General features: G+C 31.0%; 2 protein-coding genes across 2 annotated transcripts; both read left to right on the top strand.

The window, feature by feature from the left end:
* The first annotated feature begins 3569 nt into the window (after window positions 1-3569).
* Window positions 3570-8908, top strand: LOC111710346 (chlorophyllase-1). Its single transcript, XM_023484409.1, has 11 exons — window positions 3570-3704; window positions 4235-4387; window positions 4830-4899; window positions 4968-5034; window positions 5106-5194; window positions 5665-5791; window positions 6023-6113; window positions 7527-7623; window positions 7975-8109; window positions 8588-8665; window positions 8731-8908. Exons 1-11 carry the CDS (start codon window positions 3592-3594, stop codon window positions 8770-8772), a joined length of 1062 nt encoding a protein of 353 aa, XP_023340177.1. The 5' UTR covers window positions 3570-3591; the 3' UTR covers window positions 8773-8908.
* Window positions 8909-10233: 1325 nt separating this feature from the next.
* Window positions 10234-23156, top strand: LOC111710345 (chlorophyllase-1). The gene is made up of 11 exons (XM_023484408.1): window positions 10234-10357; window positions 10732-10884; window positions 11904-11967; window positions 13537-13603; window positions 14077-14165; window positions 14746-14872; window positions 16861-16939; window positions 18147-18243; window positions 19002-19136; window positions 21189-21266; window positions 23049-23156. The coding sequence occupies exons 1-11, from the start codon at window positions 10242-10244 to the stop codon at window positions 23094-23096; spliced, it is 1053 nt and encodes a 350-aa protein (XP_023340176.1). The 5' UTR covers window positions 10234-10241; the 3' UTR covers window positions 23097-23156.
* Window positions 23157-24445: the final 1289 nt, after the last annotated feature.

Below are 24445 nucleotides of genomic sequence, written 5' to 3'. Positions count from 1 at the left end.
AGCATACTAGACGGGTTTTGGACCTAACTCATTTATTTTCAATATTTCATTGAAAACGAAGAAATTCAAAACTAACATCAGGATTTCATGATAATTAATTAATGATTAATTTCTTTAACACTCTTTAAAACTATGGTGGCGATTATCTTCTGGAATTCAAAAGGATTTTTTCATAAAATTTTCAGGAATTACTTACATTATGTAGTGCCTTAGAAAAAGTTACCGCGCTCATCGCGTGCGCTATTTAAAAAAAATAGTAATCATTTGTGTACACCGTAATGTACTGACCCATTTTACTTAATAAGTTGATTTTCAAAACTATTTGTCTAAAGAAAATCGAATACCCATACGACTACTGAAATGTCGTCTTCCTATTCCTCAGTTTATTTATCCTATAGTAAACTAAAACATCAAGAGAAATGAAATTGAACTAAATGATTAAGAAAAATAAACCAAAATTTTGTTTAAAAAGATATATAATTTTTATGTTTAATGTTTACTAAATATACTTTGTTTATTTGTTTATGTCCTGGAGATGAAATAAGATAACATGTAGTGCGTAGTTTCGCCATTTAATTCTGTTTATCTTTTTTTCAACTCGTGTAATATAATTAGGGCTAGGCACGTTCTGACTTTTTAAAGTCAAATGTTGTTTAAAAGCTACCATCTTTTTTACTTTATCAATCTTATTAACGGCGTTAGCGGATAATATTTTAGAAATCGTTAACGGTGCCAGTCTTTAATGAGCGCACCGTTAACGATAATTTCATGTAAAAATTGCAGACAACATTCAAAATCATCAAAACACGTAGAAACATAAAAATATGTAAAATTCTATAATCTTACTAATAAAAAAAGAAGATGGCATTTAAAAACATCGAAATACTTAAAAGTTATTTTCTGCAATTTTATGAAGAGAAAAAAAACGAATTTCGCCGTTCCTTTAAAACCCATCCGTTTTCTGCAACGTGATTTTTTCAAATGGCTATTTTCATTAGTTAACTATTTAAGAATTAGCGGTTTTTCCTTAACCTTAACCGGCTCTTCCGTTAATTTTGAAAAACTTCCGTTTCGTTAACAAAACTTTGCCAATCCCTAATCAAATCTACAGTCTTAAAGCAGAATTATCAGGATTTTAGAGTTCAAACAAAAATATCATTAGCTTAATATGTAGTTCGTATTTTTGGTTTAAAAAAGCATAAGCTAAGCAACCATTTTTTATTTTCAAAATAATGAACATATCCATTAAACTTTTTATAAAACCGTTTACTTTCCGGCCCAAAAGATCCATATATTCAGATGTGACAACTTTTCTTTTCTTGAATAATCTATGTAAATAAGTTTAGGTATAGGCAATACTTTTAAAAACGTTTTTGCTTATTAAATTGTGTATATATTTTTTTATTGCATTTATTAAAATGAAAAACTGCTGAAAACTTATAAACCTGAATTTTAATCAATAAATAAACCTTTTAATGGATTTTATTTATTTTCGTGTCACATATGTCGCAATATAAAAGTTTTCTTTTCTGCAGATCAGAACAGAAAAATGTATTGATATCAAAGTTCACATACATTTTATTGGCTTTCCGAACTAAATTTTCCATTTGAAAAAAAACCTTTCATAATTTTTAGTAGGTTGGGAACCTAGCTTTACCTGGAAACTAAGTAAACGGAAGACGACCGTTTAAACAAAATTTTTTTCATATTTATTTTTATATTTCAAATTTTAAACTATATATTCTTTAAATATTTAGTTTAAACTCAAATAAGAACTTTTCAGCAAAGCTAAAAACATTCCCGAGGTTCTACCGAATTCCCTAATCAAAATTTAAGACCAATCGGGCAATGATCGGACATCCATACAGACAATCAAACAGAGATTACAACTTTTTATTTAGAATTGCAAATTAACAGCGATAAATTAGCAAGGGGGAAATACCTACCTGGTTTATTTTTAACCAGCTTGAATGTGTTTTTTGTTCATTAAAAAAGATTTGTGAATTTAGGAAATTCGTTAAGTAATTGAGCCTTTGCCTCAAATTTGGTTAGAAATTCAGAAATGGTAGCAAAGACTAAATTCCTTTAAAACTCCTCCATCCCAATCCCTCTAGAGTGTTTAATAAAAACCACTTATTATTGATTTTATTTTATTTTATTTTATTATACAATCTTAGATTTTTTAAAGTAAAAGTTACTTTTTTTCATGTTTCCTTAAATATTCGACAACCGAGGTCTGAATTATAATGAAGAGTAGAATACGTCAATCCAGTCACGTTTACATCACATCTTTAAAGGGACAGTCCTTGAAATCTTCAGCGACCCTCCAGAAAGGAGTATTCTTGATTCACAACGGTACCCTTGACATCTTTATATGATCAATAATGTGGAAGATAACGTCGTTTTTTTAGCTTAAAAACTGTTTAATTAAAACTAAAACATGGATACCTAAAATATTGCTTGATCAGACAAAGCTTTTCAGAGTACCATTGTGAATCGGATCTTTAAATGAAAAGTGATTTGAAATTACGTGTACAGATCCTTTAAGCATCTTATCTAGGGATTATTAGTTCAACGCATGTAAACTATCTTTAATTAATTCAATTTGCGTCCATTATTGATGCTTAAAGGGACTGTGGATAAAATTTCAAAATAAAGATAAAAAATCTGCTTCAAATTTAATATGGATAAAAGGTATCTACAGTATAAGTTAAGGATTTTGTAGAAATTTATTATTCCAAAATCTGAAAATTTTGTATTTTTAATAATTATCGCAATTTTAGTAATCGTCGTAACGTTCAGTAATCGTCCTAATCACTCCCATTTTGTGCCTGACTATTCTGTAGAAATACACGTGACTCTATCAAAAACTAAGTTGATAGTTAAATCAAAATTCATATCATTACAAAATACACATGTACCCTCTTGGAAAACGTGATTACTCAAAATCATATGTATGTATAAAATTGGAGGGGGAGGGGGTGGGGGAACAAAAACATTTTTACAAATCATTTATATGACGAGGTCTAAAATTTGAACTTTAATAATGCTAAATCATATTATATGTAAAGACAGATAGATATAGTCGTTTTTTCCTTTTTCTTAATTTATAAATTAAGTTTTTATTGAAAACAAATTTTTTCAAGAGTTGGCAACTAATGCAAGAAATGCAAAACTATCTTTGAAACAAAAAAAATTTCTCATTTTTTTACTTCCCTTCTGAAAAAAGAAGGTCTTAAACAAAGTATGAATGTTCATCTAAAAGCGATTACATTTACAGTTTACGCATACAAAAATATGAAAAAAGAGAATACAAAGTTTCCGACAAAACTACTTTTTACAGGCATTTTCACTGACTATTTTTGCTTTAAAAAACAGTGTCACAAATTACTTTTTTTGAGTTCATTTTAATTACCTGTACGTATATATATATATATATATTAAATAACCCCTTTTAGTAGATAAATAAAAATGAACAAATATTCACAATTGTAAATAAGAAATAAATATTCTAAACAACAAGGAGAAGATAAGCCATAATTATATAAACCAAGTGAACTCTAGAGTTCCTTTAGTTCACTAGTACCGAGGATGAATATATTACAAGTATCAGGCCAGGTATTAGGCCTATACCTAGGCCTATTTATAGGGTCGGCACAAGCCTTTGATCCCTTCACATCTGGACCCTATGCATCACAACACAAGTAGGTTAATCTAAAGGATCTTTTCATAAAATTAGTGATTTGCCTTTAGCTGTTCTTTTTTGGCTTTTTTTTTTTGGCTGAGATTTTGCTAAGAAAAACAAACGTTTTCTAAATTGTTTACTCTAAATATTTTTTTAGAACGTCAAATTTTGAACCTGACAAAAGAACTAGGAAAAATCAACCCAAAAACTATTCAAAAATTATGCAAATTGGAAGTTTTATAAATTAGTTAAATGGACCCAAAACGAATAACGATTAACAGCATAACGCCTTTAGTCTATTGGACTCATTTGACTTAAAAATTAGCTATATTTACATCTTTATAGCAATCAGCTTTTTCCACCAAAAAATCATTTTGGAAAAAAATCAAATTTAACAGAATTCGTTTTATTAGGTATGACTAGTTGAACTACTTCCTTAGTGAACTATCAGCGACAATAGACAAGTAGTTCAGCTATCTTTACCTGGTTCAACTATTCATCACTATCTATTAATTCCAAACCATAATTAACTTTTGTTTTCTAATCTAGGACCTACTACGCTCTAGTGAATACAGATCTGCATAACATGATTGATGTTTGGGTTCCAGATACCCTAGATACTGTAGACTCTCCTATATTATTCATGGTTGGAGGGATGGGAGGTCTGCTTCCTGGGGTTGCATACTCTACTATATTTGAAAGGTGAAAACTTTTGAATAAATAATAAATTATATTTGCCTTTAAAGGGAGCGTTCGCGTGTAAGCTAATCCGAATCAATTGATTCGATCGCTGCTAATTGTACTTCTATCCGTAGCGTGTTATAAAGAGAAAATAATAATAATGTCCAAGAGTGGAGAGTCATACTGTAATTTATGCCCTCTCTGAATTTTCGCGAACACTTCCTTTAATGATCGGCCTTTTTACGCCAAGCATAAATGTGTTTGATCAAACTATCTTTAATAATTTTTGACCTAATCTAAATAAAGTGATGATGTATGCAGTTGAAGAAAGATTGTTAGGAATAGCTAAATACTATTAATCATGCAGAGTGTAACAAACCTAACGCAATGTAAAAAATAGAGAGAAAACATTGATTTTATTATTGAAAAACATAATTAATAATTAAAAATGTATATTTTCAAGAGTGTCGAGCTATGGATTTACAGTAGTTCAACCCTGGATTCTTGGCAACAATCCTATCAGCAATTATGATGTAATTATTGAACTTCACAAATCAATTTTTATGAACACTTTTTTTAAATGTTAAAAAATATTTTTCAGGGTATTTGGTTGGATGATGTAATGACTTGGGTAGAGAATCATTTAAAAGAAAAATTAGATTCAGATGGTAATATTTTTAAAACTATTTTGGTATTTTCCAAGATAAAAGGACATGTTCTGTTACCCCCTGTATTTCAGGGATAGGTATTGGCGCTGTTCTAAATCATAGAAACGTGTTCCTTGGCTCACATTCTGCAGGGGGGCATGTTACTGTGGAATACCTAAAGGTATGGAATCTATTTCATACAGTTAAACCCTAAATAAGCCATACATCGAAAGAATTCATCAAATGTCGTATTCTTCACTTTCTGATAATGGAATGTTGCAGATATTTGGTTTTTTTGTTAAATGATTATAAGGAGCTTTTAAAAACTGTTCCCGAATATTCATGGCTATTTATTTTTTTCGCAAATACTGATATTTACGTGAAGTAGTATAAAACCCATTTAAAAATTGTCAAGACGACATTTAAAAAATTATTTCAATGTATGGCTCATTTAGGGTTTAACGGTACAATGAGAACCAGAAAACAGTTGAATTCTTGTCGTCCTTTTTTATATTTTGAGCATAATTTTTATAAAATTTCACTAGGTATTTTGTTCAAAACGGTTTCTAAAAAAGTGCTCTGAGGACGAGAATATTCCTCTAGAAAATGAAATACAAAGACAAAATTCACAGTAACCCTATTTATTTTTAGCATCATTGTGGAGATGTGAAAGGAAGCATATTAATGTCTCCAGTTGATGGATTTGATCCATTTGGTTGGATCGATCTGTTTGCTATCACTCCAGGAGAATATCTTAATTATGAAATTCCCTCGTTAAGTAAGTCTAAATATAATTTAAAAAGATTGTGGACGTAATCTTAAGTAACCCTTGATGCAAATATGGGAATGTCTAATTTACAATGGTACCCTTAACTCTCTATCTGAGTAGCAATACACCCCTCTGTCAATTCTTTCTAGTTTGAAATTGAAGTTCACTTGAAATTACGCCTACAGTTATAAAATAAAAAATGATTTGAATTTACAGAAAAAAAACTTGAATTTGTTTAAGTTCTAATGTGCGGACTGGATGCAGTGAAAGGCATTGATGGGTTGGGAGATTTAGTTCCAGCTTGTGCACCAGAAGATCTCAGTAATCTCAGGTTAATCAATACTACATATACAGGGTTAAAGGTATTGATGGATTGGGAGATTCCAGCTTGTGCACCAGAAGTTCTCAGTAATCTCAGGTTAATCAATACTACATACAGGGTTAAAGGTATTAATGGGTTGGGAGATTTAGTTCCAGCTTGCAGTGCACCAGATGATCTCAGTAATCTCAGGTTAATTAATACTACATCATACAGGGTTAAAGGTATTTATGGGTAGGGAGATTTAGTTCCAGCTTGTGCACCGGAAGATCTCAGTAATCTCAGGTTAATCAATACTACATACAGGGTTAAAGGTATTGATGGGTAGGGAGATTTAATTCCAGCTTGTGCACCAGAGGATCTCAGTAATCTCAGGTTAATCAATACTACATACAGGGTTAAAGGTATTGATGGGTAGGGAGATTTAATTCCAGCTTGTGCACCAGAGGATCTCAGTAATCTCAGGTTAATCAATACTACATATACAGGGTTAAAGGTATTAATGGGTGGGGAGATTAAGTTCCAGCTTGTATACCAGAAGATCTATCAATCTCAGGTTAATCAATACTACATATAACGGATTGATATAGATATTAATGTTGAATAATAATTTTGAAAACTGTTCATTTTCAATTGTGGATTCTCTACTGCAAGAGAACATATAGGAATTATAAGAATAATTATAAGTTCTATTGTATAGAATTATAAGTTCTAATCTAATATCTGAACCAATTTTATGCGTTCGACAAATAAATCATAATAAATCATAATATACATCTAGGGTGTCCCAATAAACATGGGAATTCAGTGACGAATACGAGATCGTCTTTGTTAAGAATTAGCATTGAAATACCTGATTTCAAAAGCCATAATATTATTATGTCAGCTAGAGTTTATTTTATGAAAATGGTAAATGGCTTTAAATATGTGTCAAAATATTTCCATTTACTGCATAGCGCCGATTAAGGGATTCATATCTCTATTTGGATGATGCGATAGATAGAAAGATAGATGTCACCGGGCCGCCATACTCATGGTTCAGAATAGACAACAAACACATGAGTGAACCCTCTGATTGGATCAGGCGCTAATGGAATCTGCATACAAGTGTGGCAAGGGAGGAGGGACAAGTTTATTCTGTTTGTTCACTGAATTTTCTTATTTTACCAAGAATACAACCTTATGCAGTCAAAGCATAAACAAAAAAAGTGTAAACATAGCAGACAAAAATCTTACTGAAACCAGCTTTCTCAGTAGGTATCACTATAGTAAATCAAAGCATTATTCAAAAAGACTATATCGAATTCGTCACTGAATTTTTATGTTTATTTGGACACCCTGTATATATGAGGGAGAGCTTTAAGAATATGAGTAATTGGAAATTTATAAGTATTTTACTATCTGACCATGCTTTCTTGAATCTAGATTCTATGATGCCCTGCCTGGAAATACCTGGCTTATAAATGCTACCGACTATGGACATGGGGACTGCCTGGATCAGTTCTTTGTAGATGCAATTCAGGTTTTGTTTAAAAATTATTGTTACAAAAAAAGAACTTAAAAAGACTGTTCTCGTAATTTCCATTGACCCTTAATGCAAAGATGACAATACCCGATTCACAACGGTACCCTTAAAAGCTTTGTCTGCTCAAGTGTGAATTAGATTGCAATTATTTTGAAAACGATTTATTTTCAATTGCGGACATGCCAGGGTTCATCGCTGCGGCCATATGCTCTTATTTTTAGCTCTGGCCATGAAACACTGTAAAACCGCAAAGGGATTTATTCTGGCAAAGTTCTGATAAGTTTGACCATCTGAATGGGGGTGTTCTGATTAATCCTGAAATAAAAGAATTTAACCTCATATTTTTAGTTTACACATTTCTGCGGATCTGCCGATGATTCTGTTCCAAGAGAGGAATACAGAAGTTTTATTGGAGGAGAGATTGTTACGTTCATGTCTCATACTCTTGGGTTGCAGGATTGCACTATTTCTAGATATATGGAGGTACGATTATTCAAGGATATAATAATAAACTGAGAGATTGGTCAGCATAATAAAAACAAATTTAACTAAAAATGTCCATATAATCTATATTAAAAAATTACTTCCTCAGTAAAAAAAATAATAAAAATTACCTTTGTTCTATTTATAAGAATATGCGAAACCTTACATGCATATTAAGATTAAATAATCAACATTTTACTTACCACATGAAGAAATTAAGTCTTTGCCGGCCCACAAACTCACATTTTCCAATCCCCAAGTAACCCAACGTCGTAGACCTCAGATATTTCAAACTAGGAATTGCGTTAGATCAAATAATCTAAGTTTAAACTATCAAAGCTTAAACCTTCAGGTTGCAAAAACATAGAAAATTTGAGTTGTAGGCAAAGACTTTACTCCTTACCATTATACCTACCATGGTGTCTGCTGCTATATATAGAAAAATATGATCGACATGGTTTACCATTTCTTTTTAAAGGATCCAAGCTTGATGCCAGTGAAAGCAACAGTTTTGAAGAAAGACAGTGTAGTTTCCGAACATGATGCTTGCTTGCAGGTATAATCTTATTCTGTTTTTAATAAATACAATTGTTTTGAAAATATAACTAAACTTTTTTTCAGGCAAATTGTGCTTGGCAGTCAGACCCTTTTCCTCACGAGTAAATGTGAGGGGTGTAAATCTAATTAATTTGTAAATAAATGTGTAAATAATCAATATTTGAATTAAACTCTCAATGCTATTTCAAATCGTATTGTATGTAATTAATGTAATTAAGTATGTAATTATATTTTAATCTCAGTCTTCATCTGCACTTTTTAGAAATTCGATTGGCATTTTTTAATTTGGATTCTTTTAAGATATTAACAGAGATGATAAAAAATAATGACAAACTGCTGGACCTCGTCTAACTTTAAGAACTATTGCTGTTATTTCAAGTGACCTTCCATTTGCAATTTTAAGCAATTTGTAAATGAATATGTAAAAAGAAATAACATTGTAGATTGCATTGTATAGAATTAAATCAGATTTAGCTCAAACCTTGTTCGCTATAAAGCATATCAAAGTTTCCTTAATTCTGAGATAAATTCTCCAATTAACTAACGTACCAGAGTTAGAGGCATTCAGTTTCTTTTATTGATATCAGACGCGTTTTGGTCTATATTTCAACAATCTTTAAATTTACGGATTTGTTTGTTTTATACTTTTCATTAAAAAAGAATATGCCGGTAAAAAGTATTTAAGAAAAAAGGCTAAAATATTAAGTTTAAAAGTTTGATGAAAATCTAAGAATACGTTTCTTTTCGTAAAATTCAAACCAAATGCTTTTTCAAAATTTTTAGGTTTTTATTTTACGAATTTTAAGTATTTTTCGTTTTTTTTTTACTTAAACTTTTTCATTTTTTTGACATAAAAATACGTATATTTTCGTAAAATTCAAACAAAATACTTTTTCAAAGTTATAGCTTTTTTGCGTATTTTTTTTTGATAAATACAATGTTTTAAAATTTATATTGTTTTGGAGTAAATTGATTTTTTTATTAGAATCAATGCCAGGAAATTCTCGATTTTTTTTATAAATAGAAGTTGCACTTTAACAGTGAAAGGAAAATTGATGGTGTGAATTTGTGTAGAAGAATATTTGAATATATGAATGGATTTAAGAAATTTGTGGAATTAATTGTAAAGCTATGAAGGAACAATGTGCATTGTGCATTAATAGTTATAGTCATTACTCATAACCTACTTAACATTTTCGTTTTAGAACTTGAATATGCCTTAAAAATATGTATTTTTACGTATAGGAAAACCCTTGAAATTCCTGATTCATTCATTTTACATTCGCATTTACGTTAGTCATATACGTATTTTCACGGATATAAAATACGTATTTTCACTAAGTTCATACTTATGAAAAATACGTATTTTTACGTATTCCTAAAGCCTAAAAATACGTATATATACGAATGTCATACGTATTTTTAGGTTTTCCGGTTAGTAGGGATAGCAAAAAATGAACTTTACTATATTTGATTTAAATGTACGTTTTATCTGTTATAGGGTTAAATAAAATGTTCAACTTGTAAAAGATAAGATTTGAAATAAATTGAGGAAAAATGTTCAACTGCAACAGATGTGTGTGAAAAGACAGGAAGGAAGGATGAAGTTGAATTCTCTTCTTATTATTTTGCTCGGAGAAGCTCTAGCCTTTGATCCATTTACTCATGGACCATACAGAGCTAAGCATAAGTAAATTTTACATTTTCTTTGCAAGGGTAACAAGAAAAAATACAAGGTGTCAATCAGATTATAAAGAATTATGCATGTGACGTCATTGGTGTCAAATGTTAACACATTACTATACGTTTTATGGTTATAATGCATTTATTTAGAAAATTGGGGAACATGAAGACAACATTTAAGCAATATCAAAAGTGTATTTGATGTTGTAACAGAGAAAATAGTTTTACTTTATTGTAGCTAAATCATTTGTTATAAAGTGGGCTTGAGCACTGTGCACAATTACTGTGCCTCATGTACATTGGACTCTTTAAAATTTAATGGTCTAATGAACCAGGATCTGCACAACTTGATAGATGTTTCCAATAAAATACCTATTTTAGAACCTATTACGGTCTAATGAACCAGGATTTGGACAACATGATAGATGTTTGGGTCCCGGATACTATTGATACTGTAGACTCCCCTATTATGGTGATGGTTGGGGGGCTGGGGGGTCTTATGCCCGGGGTAGCATACTCTACAATCTTTGAAAGGTATGAAACAACATTCTAACCAGAATATCTTCAAAATATCGCCAAATTCTTGTACTTTACAGGCTTTAAACAACTTGATATTCACATACAGGGCTATGATAACGTAAAGGTGTGTTAATAAAGTAAAATCAGGGGCAAACTTTTCTTTCAAAAAACTTTTATATTTGTAAAATTTTGGAAATCCAGTAAAAAAACAAGAGAAAATCTGCAACTTCTTTTGTTTTACCTGAGATTGAATTTAAAGAATTTGAGCCGCGGTTTAAATCAGCCAAAACCCGGTTTAAATTAAGCGCCGGCTTAAATCTTGAAACATTTGATACAATTTTAAGTGGAACCAACCATATTTAAGCCGCGGCTTAAATTTAAACCGCCGCTCAAATTCTTTAAATTCGGCCACTGAGCTGAAAACTTTAATGTTTGATCCACTCTTTTTCTTGATCTCCAGATTAAATAATGCGTGTTCTTTTCTTGTTATTAATCTCCAGATTAATTAACCGATCGGGATTATGGATATCCCATTCTAATTGTTCAGCTCTGAGCTGAAAAATTAGTTTATCGCGAGATTAAATAATGCTTGTTCTCCTTATGCTATTAATCTATTATTAAATGATTAACTGATCGGAATTAAGGATATTCCAAGGGTCAAACAGAATTTGAGTTGACACTTATGACGTAAATACAGCTGTACTGAAAGTGTTCGCATTCTGTTTTGCCATCTATTGTACTTGACAACCTATTTGGGATACTCCATTCTAAAGTTTTACGCTCTGGAGATTAATAACAAGAGAAGAACAAGCATAATTTAATCTGGAGATTAAGAAAAAAGGAGATCAAGCATTGATCTCGATATCCACCATTCTAAAGTTCCCAGCTCTGATTTACGACGGAAAAATGATGGTATTGAAATCAATATCTAAAAGCTAAAAGAATAACTATTTACAATATAAAAACAGGAGTTGTATTTTCTTAACAATCTTGTTTTAAATGATAATTATGTTTGATGTTTTTATCTCCTCCAGAGTAACAAGCTACGGGTTTACTGTAGTTCAACCTTTCTCTGCCAATCTAATCAATAATTACGAGGTAATATTTTGTTTTTAATCAACTCCAAGCTTTCTCTGCCAATCTAATCAATAATCATGAGGTAATATTTTGTTTTTAATCAACTCCAAGCTTTCTCTGCCAATCTAATCAATAATTATGAGGCAATATTTTGTTTTAATCAACTCTTAGCTTTCTCTGCCAATCTAATCAATAATCATGAGGTAATATTTTGTTTTTAATCAACTCCAAGCTTTCTCTGCCAATCTAATCAATAATTATGAGGCAATATTTTGTTTTAATCAACTCTTAGCTTTCTCTGCCAATCTAATCAATAATTATGAGTTAATATTTTGTTTTTAATCAACTCCTACCTTTCTCTGCCAATCTAATCAATAATTACGAGGTAATATTTTGTTTTTAATAAACTCCTAGCTTTCTCTGCCAATCTAATCAATAATTACGAGGTAATATTTTGTTTTTAATCAACTCCTAGCTTTCTCTGCCAATCTAATCAATAATTACGAGGTAATATTTTGTTTTTAATCAACTCCTAGCTTTCTCTGCCAATCTAGTCAATAATTAGGCGGTAATAATTTGTTTTTAATCAACTCCTAGCTTTCTCTGCCAATCTAATCAATAATTATGAGGTAATATTTTGTTTTTAATCAACTCCTAGCTTTCTCTGCCAATCTAATCAATAATCATGAGGTAATATTTTGTTTTTAATCAACTCCAAGCTTTCTCTGCCAATCTAATCAATAATTATGAGTTAATATTTTGTTTTTAATCAACTCCTAGCTTTCTCGTGAAAGGGTTATTTTCAGGGTATTACTATTTTTTAATATATTAGACATTTTTTGATTAAAGCTGTTTTTAAAAAAAGAATGAGAGTACATTGTGAAATTTTTCAAATTATCTTTACAGAAACATTGAATAGAAATATAAAAAGTATTTGGTTTGACTATTTTTTATCCTAATCTTAAAAAATGCAATAAAATCTAAACAGTCGTCAGCTCTGAATTCTAGAGTTTAGCAATTTATCAAAATTTTCCGAAATTGCAACATACGACTTAGACCGTAAAAATAAATTTAATTTTAAACAAATCATTCAGATATTACAACTTATAGTCATCGATTGTCTTTCGCCACATTTATATGTAGTTTATATTTTATAGTTTTTTTTATTTTTTTAAAAAACGTTTTAACGGATTAAAAAAAATGTGAGTGGTGGGCGGCATTCTTAGATAGTTGCGCAAGCGACAAGAGAAATAATCAAATTCAAAACAAATTAGTTAAAAAATATTATAAAATATAAACTAAATACAAATTAGGCGAAAGATAATCGATGACTATAGGTTGTAATATCTGAATGATTTGTTTGAAATTAAATTGATTTTTTTACGGTCTAAGTCGTATGTTGCAATTTTCTCAATTTGTATGGACGCCATGTTATTCGGTATGAGACGTCTTTAACAATTTTCTCCTTATAGACGCAACAGATAGAAGTAAGATTAGTAGCGATCAAAAGGGCTTTTTTATCGCATTTTTCGCGAACACTCCCTTTAAGAAACCAACTAAGTTAATCCTAATTTATAAAATGGTATATAGGGTGTTTGGTTAGATGATATCCTATCCTGGGTAGAGCTACATCTTAGGGACAAATTAGACGAGGAAGGTTTGTCAATTGATTTGTCATTTTATGTTTTCAAATATTTATTGCTTACATCGAGTAAACTTAAAATCTGTAGACATAATTTTAAGATTGTAAGTGAATGAGATATTTTAACTATTCCATTTAAAAATTTATTATTTTTAATTTGGGTTTGAGGTATTTGCAGATTTGTGAAGCAGAAACTATATAAAGGAAAATATTCCGAATCTAACAGTTTTCAAGATTACGTCTGCTGTCTCCTCATATCATTATCTCTCATAGTTATAGACTCACACATGCATCCTATGTGTATTGTGTAGCTATCCTAGATAAACAAACCTCAAAAAAACTAAAACTTTATTGAGTTAAATATTGATTCATCTAATGTACTTCAGAATTAATAATTTTGAAATTCGGAAATTTTTTTGTGAAAAAACTTATTTTAAAGATCATTAAAAAAGATTGTTTCTAATAATCTATTCACATTTTTTTTCTAGATATTGGCAGTGGTGTTGTTCTTAATCATAGAAATATTTTCCTTGCTTCCCATTCAGCTGGTGGTCACGTGGTGGTAGAATACTTAAAGGTAACCTTACTCAAGTTTTTTATTCGAAACCTTTACCAGGCCCTTTTATTTAAAACTAAAACACCCTAATTAAGAAAAGATAAAATATTTCGATAAACTCTGATTTATAATCCCTTTATCTTTGCAACCTAATGGTGTATATTTCTAACTTATGAATTTAATCTAATCTAAAAGTTTGAGATATGTCCTCGGCAAAAGGTTTCAAAGATAAAAAGACGAAAAAATTTTGGTTGTAGAAATTTTACATTTTTTTTGTAAATTCTTACGATGGGACAAGCTTTGTTCTTTGGTCGTTAAAGAGACTGTCAACATTTTTTCATTTTCAAGTAACAAGCTCGATTAACAACGGTACCCTTTTGTCTGGGTTAAAAAAATTCTATCCAAACTTTGATAGTTTTCAAATGTGATTTGTCAGTGAAAGTCACTTGCAATTTATGAAGTAGAGACAAGGACCGAAAATAACAGGTTCACTTGGTATTACGTTAACATTCCCTTTAGTTTAAAAACCGTAATTTTCATTTTTTCACACTTTTCCACTTTTTAAAAAAATATTTAAATGTTGATATTTATAATGTTTTAGCATCATTGTGGAGATGTGAAAGGGAGTATATTCATGTCTCCAGTTGATGGATTTGATCCATTTGGTTGGATCGATCTGTTTGCCATCACTCCAGGAGAATATCTGAATTATGAATCCCCGGCATTAGGTGAGATTGAGAATCATGATAAAATGCGCAAACTTTTATTAATCATGACGAGGACAACAATTCCCAATGTTAAACTTTTTAAATCAAAAGTATAATAGGAGTTATTTTTATATTAAATTTCTTGACCGTTTTCTAGACAATGTTAGGTTTCACATTTTCGAACTTATCCTGAATTTGAAACATTGTCGCGTTTTCGAGACAAACCCCACTTTCCCGTTTTTGAGTATAATCCACAATTCAAAACAAAACTCACTTTCATATCTTACAAAATGAATCACTGAAAACAAAATTTATCTTTTGTTAAATCTTTAGCATCAAATAAAATCTTTTAATCCATATATCTTTGCAACCTTATTATGGAAATCTTTGACAATTTAAACTTAGAAAATTTTATCTAACAGAACTCTTAGTTGGATATTCTACAAAATTGGATGGTGTAATGATTAGAGCTATTCAATTGATTACAATTATAAGATATAAATCTTAGGGATGTGCGAGATCAATCATTTGCTCCCTCTGTTCAGGGCGTTTACACAGGTCTTTCTCTCAGTCCCGGTTCTAGTCTTGAGATACTTCCGATATGCAATCCTCAAAGCCTTAATCAGGAAGTCCTTAATTTAACTGTTCTAGTTCCGGGTTTGTCTGTGAGGATATATCATCCTTTAACCAAAGTAGCCGTGCTTCAACTATAGCTTGTAGCTCGTCAATAACATCTTCCATATCTTCTGCTGTTACATAAAATGCTTCCTCAGTTATCCAAGCTGCTCCTGGAGTTGAAGGATACTCTTGAGTCGGAGATTGAACTGGAGGAGAACTTGGTTCTGGAGTATCTCTTCCATAACTGGTTGCTGGGAGCTGTCTGTAAAGAGTAGTTTTCCCCAGGTCTCATATTAGATCTTGCGATCCATAAATCAACTGGTTTCTCAATCATATCTGGAGGATGATAGATCTCGTCCTCATAGATCCTCGAGATTTCCTCCTCTCCTGGAGTCATTGGTCTATATTGATATTCTAGCTGCTCCTGGCCACAAGCAAGATTGGATTCTTGTATAGAATCCTCTGCAGAGTATAGAGCAGCTCCTGGTGTATTTGCGAGACAGTCTCGTCCTCCTCTATTTATAATTCTTGGTTGTTCTGCATCTCTAGTGTTTCTGTTCATAGAACCAGCTGGAGAAGTCGCCCTGACTTGTAGTTGAACTAGCCGAACTGTAGTTGAACTTGTTTGCCTTGGAAGTATTTGTTGCTCTATATCCCCAGAGTTGATCTGTTTATAGGACCAGCTCGAAAATAAAAAGTTTCATCTGGTACATCTTGGTCCATGGTTGGACAAGCTGGAACTGTTACAAACGGTGGGTAGTCCCGACTGGTCGGTATGAGTACAATCGGTTCAGTTCCAGAAGCTGCAGGAGACGAATTTCTTGAGGATTTGATAAATCTGATGATACATATTAATGTTTAAGGATACGAGAAGATGCTGGTGGACTTCTGTGTTCCCTGGCAGGCATGTTGCAGATTCATCTATCTGTTAGCTGTCTGTTAACTGTCTGTTAACTGTCTGTTAGCTGTCTGTTAGCTGTCTGTCCCCCAGCCTTATATACAAACGGGAGATTAAAGGGTTGAAGGGTTTTCTAGTATACGATCATACCCTGAATATTACATCATGCTTTAAATATTACAATGGTAAAGATGTAATATAGATATTCAAAAATCAGAGTTTGTGGCAAAAGCTCCTTTATTGAAATACGATAATACAGGGGGTTTCTACGTTATATTATACGATTTTTAGAATAGGAAAGAGGTATCTCCAAACACAAAATAATTACTTTCTAGCATTTATTGTTTTTTTTTTTGGTCCGGTAATAATAATAGATAGACAGATATATGATAAGAGTTGGGTTAAACTCCTTGGCAGAAGTCACTTAGCTTAATCCATGAAAAACGGTTTAAAATAGTCCATTTAAAAGTTTCCAGTTCTGTTCTGTTTCTAGTTCTAATGGCTGGTCTGGATGCGCAGAAAGGAACCAGTTTAACCCCAGCTTGTGCTCCAGATGATCTCAGCAATACCAGGTAAAAGGGACTGTAAAGGAAAAATAAAAGGGGGTATAGAGTGAAATATGAGAATCTCAGGCGTTGAACGATAAATATAAGACAACTATCTGATGTTCCTGTCTGGAGAAATTGATATATAACTGTGTCAAATTTATACGGAAATTCATATATAAGCAATTTTGTATAAAAGTTGTAGTATTAAACAGATCATATTCAACAAATACGCAACCAATCTTAAAACGATTATATCCCACAGGAGTCTGAGAATCTCAGGTTTGCTCCTATTATGATTTTTTATTTTTATTTTGCATTTTTAAAAGATATAATTGATAATATTATTAAATATGGTCAGTATAGTCCGTATTACGTAGCCAGAACTTCAGCCAATGCCAGTGCAGTATTCTTGTCACGTGATTTACGTCTGTTTCAGATTGCGAATTTGTTGAACATACAGGTTGTCCCACGAAACATGACAGTTGGTGAATAGTTTAAAATGTCTTCTTCCATAATTTGATAAGTTGTTTGGTACCAAAGATGATGATAAGAAATACTAAATGGTAGTAATAATAAGTAAAATTGATTTCAAACAAATATATATTTGGGTAAAAGATTTGTTTAACGAAATAAACTGCAAAAAGTCTTAAATAATTAATATAGTGTCATGGAAGACGACATTGAAAACTATTCACCAACTGTCATGTTTCGTGGGACACCCTTATGATCTGTTCAATGCTACGAACTCTTCAGGGATAGCTTTAATTGAGTGATTAAGGGTATTAGGATCAAGGATATCGTGATCAAGGATATCAGGATCAAGGATATCAGGATCAAGGATATCGGGATCAAGGATATCAGGATCAAGGATATCGTGATCAAGGATATCAGGATCAAGGATATCGGGATCAAGGATATCGGGATCAAGGATATCAGGATCAAGGATATCGGGATCAAGGATATCAGGATCAAGGATATCGGGATCAAGGATATCAGGATTAAGGATACCGGGATCAAGGATATCATTCAAATCAATTTTTTATCACTTTTGTTCCGGTTTAATTAAGAAAATAAATTTAAAACTGTATCTAAGGCCGAATACTTAATTTAACCTTGAGTTTCCGGTCGTTTTTACAGTCTCATACTTTTCAGAGACAGACAATGCCAACTTTTTGTATCGAGGGTCACTTAAAATCTCGCGTACAGTACCTTTAACATGAATTTTTTTTAGATTTTATGATGCATTCCCTGGAACGACTTGGTTCATTAATGCAACTGAATATGGTCATGTAGACGGACTTGAACAGATGTTTGTAGATGGGGTTCAGGTACTGACCAATCGTCTTCCTTCTAATAGTTTTCTTATGAACAATCTTAATGCGTCGAAAACCAGCTTAAAGGAACGTTTGTAACGTTTATTAAAAAGATAAAAATGAAAAAAATGTTTGAAATTCTCATCAAATCAAATTCAAGTCACGTTAGAATAAAATCTGATTTTTTTTTCCGAAGAATTATTCAGATAACATTTTTATTTCGATTTGGTGTTCTCTTACTTTTGAATAAATTTGACCTTTTTGACAATATTGGAGTAAAACATCATAATGTAAATATTAAATAATATGTTGTTTGCTTGTATAATATGTGTGGAAATGACTTGAAACTGTTGACAGACCAATTTACCTAAAAGATTGCACAATGCACCATCCTGACAGATTTAAATTTAGTATAAGGAACTGAGTTTTTGCCGCAAAATCTAATATTCTAATCCTTATACGGTGGTAGGCGGCTTTATTAATATAATGAAGAGGACTTTAGATTTCAATGNTGCGTCGAAAACCAGCTTAAAGGAACGTTTGTAACGTTTATTAAAAACTTGTAATTCGAAAAATTGTTAACAATTAAAATCTAAATAAAAAAGTCGTCTTCATTAGATTGATATAATGGGCTACCACAGTAATTTTGCAACCTGATGGTGTACAGAAATCATATTTTTAAATGTATAATGTCTACAGCATCATTGGGTTTGAAAGATATAGGGATTAGAAAATCAGAGTTTGTGGCAAAGACTCAAATCCTTTGTTTCAAGATTTCACATTTTTGTGCTGCGTCAACTGACGATGTTCCTAAAGAAGTTTATAGAAGTTTCCTTGGCGGAGAGATTGTAACTTTTATGTCTCATGTTCTCGGGAGGGAAACCTGTGATATTTCTAAGTATATGGAGGTGAGTAATAATTAAACTAGATAATTAAAGATGTATGTTCGATTCACAACGGTACCCTTGAAATCTGATTACGGGGACGTTAGTTCCACTTGGCCCATTTCTGACACTGAGTGTTAGAAATGTGTGCATAAATTGAAAGACTGGGTTTTTGGGATCCCGGCCCATATCCAGAGTAAAAGTCGATAATAAAAACTATAACCAACATTTAATTAATCATGACGAGTACAACAATTCCCAGTTTTAAACTTTTTTTTAAAATCAAAATTATAATAGGAGTTATCTTCATATCAAATCTCTTGACCGTTTTCAAGACAATGTCTGGTTTTCCATTTTCGAACATATCCTGAATTTGAGACATTGTCGCGTTTTCGAGACAAAACCCACTTTCCCGTTTTTGGATACACTCTTTCATAACTTGCAAAATAAATCACTGAAAACTTATGAAGACTAAATTAACTTCTGATTTATTTCTAGAATCCTAGTTTCCACATTTTATTTGCTGAATAAGAGAATATAACGATGATTTATTTTCAAGCATTTTAAACAAACAGTTTCACGCATTTCTGGTTAAATCTATATTTTAAGAACAAATGATAAAAATACTTAGATTTCTTAATGCTTAATGATTTTTAAATTATAAAAGAACAGTTTGTTTTTATTTTCTTTTTTTTTGTTTTTCATCCTTTTTAACAATCTGATATTACAAAGAATTACTTTTGTTAACATAAGACTGCCCCAAATTAATTAATTAATTAATTAATTCATTCATTTATTTGCGCAGTATTTCTGCAATAATCTTTATAAAGATAAGATAACGAAAAATCAGTTTCTGAAAATAAAACGTAATTTTACAATTTTTAAGATTATTGATGATGCAAATTGTTTAAAGTTTGCACATTTTAAAACTTTCATTATCTACAAAAATAATTTAACGTACAAACAATTAACGATAAGAACTTGACAAAATGTATAAAAATGGCAAATAAAGAGTATACTCTGACGCAACTATGATATTAAAAATGGTAATTACAATTTTCTATTATCATGAAATTAAGCATTTCTTTTCTTTCTAAACAAAACCGAATTTGGCATTTGAATTAAAAGAGAGACTGAAGTTTTCAATAATAATTGGAGACTACTGGAGAGTACCGGAGGGTTCTAAATTCAGTGGAGAGAAAATTATTTCTACTGGAGAGCTTTTAAATTTTTACCAAAATATAAATTCTACCGGAGGGGTTTCTATTCCACTGGAGTAAAAACTATTCATATCAGGGAGCCTTGGAATTTGAACCTAAATTAATAATTCTACCGGAGGTTTTTTTTTAATTCATTGGAGGGATTAGATTGTGTAGAAAAATAGGTTTGAATTTTTCCCCAAAGTGATTCATATCTTACAAAAGCATTTTAGATGTATTTCTATACATTACTTGTCTGTCTTGGATTTTAGTTGTCAACAGGAAAATCTAAAAAAAAATTATCTACATTTTGCAGGTTTTCAGATATATCAGTAACAAAAAGCTAAAATTATTACCCAGTAGTGTTTATAATAGCAATAGTTGAAAACCCGGTAAAATATAAATCACTATGGGGAAAAATTCAAACCTTTTTAGTACACAGAGAACATGCCTCCAGTGAATTAAAAAACCCCCCAGTAGAATTTTTTTCTTTGTAAGAACTTAAATCCTCCCTATTTTGAAATGCAATTTACTCCAGTGGAAAAGAAACCCCTCCGGTAGAAGTTATATTTTGGTAAAAATTTAAAAGCTCTCCAGTAGAAATAATTTTCTCTCCACTGGATTTAGAACCCTCCGGTACTCTCCAGTAGTCTCCAATTATTAATGAAAACTTCAGTCTCTAGAATTAAAATCATTTTGTGTAGTTCTCAAGCTGACCCCTACTGACAAAAGAAATAAAATTCGGTGATGGTGATGAACCAAACCTCTGTAGAGTAAAAAAAAAGTAGATGTTAGTTCCACATTTATTGAAAGAAATAAACCTGAAAATCATCCAAAAACTGAAAAAATAACAAAAATAATTTTTATTTGTGTTAAGGATCCATCAATAATGCCAATAAAGACGACAGTAATGCGTAAGACTAGTACACTACCGGTACAAGACGAGTGTATGCAGGTACAGTACATAGAAGTACAGAACAGTAAATACCTGTACAAGACGAGTGTACTGTACAGTACGGTGCAGCTGTAGTTGTAGTAAAGTACAGTACCAAAAAGTACAGTTTAATTTTAAGTTTTTAAATTTGAGGTGTTAAAAAATTATAGCAATAGAGATAAGTTTTAAATTTCATTGACTTCAAATCTAAAAAATTTACAAAAGAATATTTTGTGGAAGACGATGACTGGCCGCGTTAAACAAGTTCCACAAGATTCAACAGAATGAGATAGAAAGGATATGGGGCATAGTACTGATAAATCATCTACACGTGTGATATCGATATTGACTCTAGTTCTGAAACCTCTAGTAATAAGTTATAAGAAATATATATACTGGAAGTTATTTATGCGTTTTTATTAGAGTCTGACTCACATCCTCTGTTTTGGTGACCCCCGACTTTAAACATACAGTTAAACGCTATCCAGTTTCGTGATTTTCTTGAACTTTGAACATTAAGTGATACATCCGAGCATCATGACCGACAAGAAAGAAACTCCAATGAGTTTGTCGCCAAAGTCTCCGTCAAACTCCCGGATTTCTGGCCAGAGGACCCCGTCCTGTGGTTCCTTCATGCAGAGGCTCTTCTTTAAAGTATATTGTATGTAAACAAGTAAAAATATTATGAAATATTAACTTCATACAAATGCATCGAAAAATTATCGATGATTATAGGTTGTAATATCTGAATTATTTGTTTGGAATTAAAGGAATTGAGTTTTTGCCACTAACTCAAATGTTCTAATCCTTTTATTTTTGCAACCTGCCGGTGTAAACTTTTGAAATTTCAAACTTTGATTATATTTGATCTAACATAATTTACAGTTTGAAATATCTGCAGTCTATGACATTGGGTTGTAAAATTATAAGAATTGGAAAATCAGAGTTTGTGGCAAAGACTCAATTCCTTTATATTTTTAATATCCGAGTCGAATATTGCAACTTTCTGAATTTGTACAGACGCTATGTTCTTCAGTATGAGTCGTTTTTAACAATTTTCTCCTTATAGACGGTACGGATAGAAGTAAGATTTGTAGCGATCACCATCGATAATGTTTCGCGAACACTCCCTTGAAGAGAGATCTAACAAATAGAAATGATAAATTTTAAAAGGATTGTAAAGGAAAAATGAAAGGGGGTATAGACTGAAAGCTAATTACTTTAACTCTTGATCGCGATCCATGAAAGTTATATCTGATGTTCCTATCTCAAGAAATAAATATACAACTTTGTCAAATTTATACGAAAATTAATATATATACAATTTTGTATAAAAGTAGTGGGTTAAGATAGATCAAATTCAGCAAGTAAGCAACCAATCTGAAAACGATGATATCCCAGAGAAAGCTAATTGTAACTTACGTTTACTCCAATTCTTATTTTATATTTGTTATTTCTATTTTTAATAGATTTAATTCATAATATTATTTATAAGTCCGTATTATTTGACCAGAAATTCCACCAATGGCAGTGCAGTAAAGTGGTCACGTGATACAGGCGGAGANTATTGTGGAAGACGATGCCTGGCCGCGTTAAACTAGTTCCACAAGATTCAACAGAATGAGATAGAATGGATACGGGGCATAGTACTGATAAATCATCTACACGTGTGATATCGATATTGACTCTAGTTCTGAACCCTCTAGTAATAAGTTATAAGAAATATATATACTGGAAGTTATTTATGCGTTTTTATTAGAGTCTGACTCACGTCCTCTATAATTTTTTATTATTTTTTTTCAGGGACACTGTCAATGGCAAGAAGACCCTTTTCCCCAAACTAGAAAATAATTAATATGTATGTATTAATATATATAATTAATATGTATTCAATAAAAATGCTAAATAAAATTTGTTACAAGTGAATTTGAATGCTTTCTCATTTTAACCCTGGCAAAATAATATTTGACCACTGCATAGTAAAGAATAGTGCGGAAAAGTACAGAATAGTATGGAATAGTACAGAACACTACAGAATAGTAAAGAATAGTACGGAATAGTGCAGATTAGTATGACATAGTACATGGAACATTACAGCATAGTAAAGATTAGTGCGGAAAAGTACAGAATAGTATGGAATAGTACAGAACGTTACAGCATAGTAAAGATTAGTACGGAAAAGTACAGAATAGTACAGTTATTGTAAAAAATAGTAAACCCTATTACAGAATAGTTCAGTGTAGTACAAATAATATACAGTATAAAGTATGTTTAGAATAAAGAATTATTAATTGTTTGAAATATTAACAACCTGAGAGTTAATTACAAAGAAGTTTTGATTGCTAACATATGCTCACAAAAAACTTTATCAAGTTATTTGTAATTTATTTTCTTAAAAAGTAAACTTCAGTAAAACTTAATTAATCTTTATCATGACCTATGTAGTAAAGGCACACATCAAAGCCCGACATTCTTTAAATAATGGCTGTTTGCCAATTTTAGAATCTAGATACTTTTTTCAACAAGTAGCTCAATGTAAAGAACGAGGGGGATATTTAAAAAATTCGTAAAATCTTTGCAAAGAACATTAAAGAGTGTCAAATTAAGACAATCATTGTATTGTTGGGTTTATTCCGCCCGGGTCCAGAGTATTCTTATTTTTTCTTAGGAAGCTTATTAACAATTAAAGTTTTAAGAAAAAATGCATTTCTTGAAACATTCTTCTAAAAAGATTTCCTGCAAACTATTTTAGATTTTGTCTGATTTTATTTTTTTATTGCACAAATTCTTTTTAATGAAATTTGCCATTTTTTTCAAATTTTATATTTTTTATTTTATCTTTTTTTAAATTAAAAAAAATTTCAAGTTTAGACAATCTGACTTTCTTAATCAAAGCTGACAGCTTTTTTCATAATGTGCAATTTTTTATAGGTTTCAAGCATAGTTTGAAAATGCCATAAATATTCAATTTCAAAACTCAATAACCTAAATTAAATCTTACAAAACTTTGATATAAACTATTAAAACTTTTAAAGGATCTCATGAAACTCATAAAACTTTAATAGAAACTGTTAAAACTTTGATAGAAACTAATTAAACTGTTAAAGAAAATCTCCAAAAAAAACTTTTACCAGGGGGAATCAAATGCTACAATTCAGAATCTCATGATAGGAATTGCTAAAAAAGATTTTATCATGGTT

The sequence above is a fragment of the Eurytemora carolleeae genome, unplaced genomic scaffold (genome assembly GCF_000591075.1).
Source record: "Eurytemora carolleeae unplaced genomic scaffold, Eaff_2.0 scaffold847, whole genome shotgun sequence".
Classification (NCBI taxonomy): Eukaryota; Metazoa; Arthropoda; class Copepoda; order Calanoida; family Temoridae; genus Eurytemora; species Eurytemora carolleeae.
Note: the sequence above shows the minus strand (reverse complement) of the source record. Positions and strands in the feature narration are given on the sequence as shown.

Excerpts from the sequence above, each read along its gene's own strand:
- LOC111710346 (XM_023484409.1), top strand. The coding sequence starts at position 3,592 with ATGAATATATTACAAGTATCAGGCCAGGTATTAGGCCTATACCTAGGC. Across the intron at positions 5,035-5,105 it reads AGAAAAATTAGATTCAGATG|GGATAGGTATTGGCGCTGTT; the intron begins GTAATATTTTTA and ends CCTGTATTTCAG. Across the intron at positions 5,195-5,664 it reads TTACTGTGGAATACCTAAAG|CATCATTGTGGAGATGTGAA; the intron begins GTATGGAATCTA and ends ATTTATTTTTAG.
- LOC111710345 (XM_023484408.1), top strand. The coding sequence starts at position 10,242 with ATGTGTGTGAAAAGACAGGAAGGAAGGATGAAGTTGAATTCTCTTCTT. Across the intron at positions 11,968-13,536 it reads ATCTAATCAATAATTACGAG|GGTGTTTGGTTAGATGATAT; the intron begins GTAATATTTTGT and ends AATGGTATATAG. Across the intron at positions 14,166-14,745 it reads TGGTGGTAGAATACTTAAAG|CATCATTGTGGAGATGTGAA; the intron begins GTAACCTTACTC and ends ATAATGTTTTAG.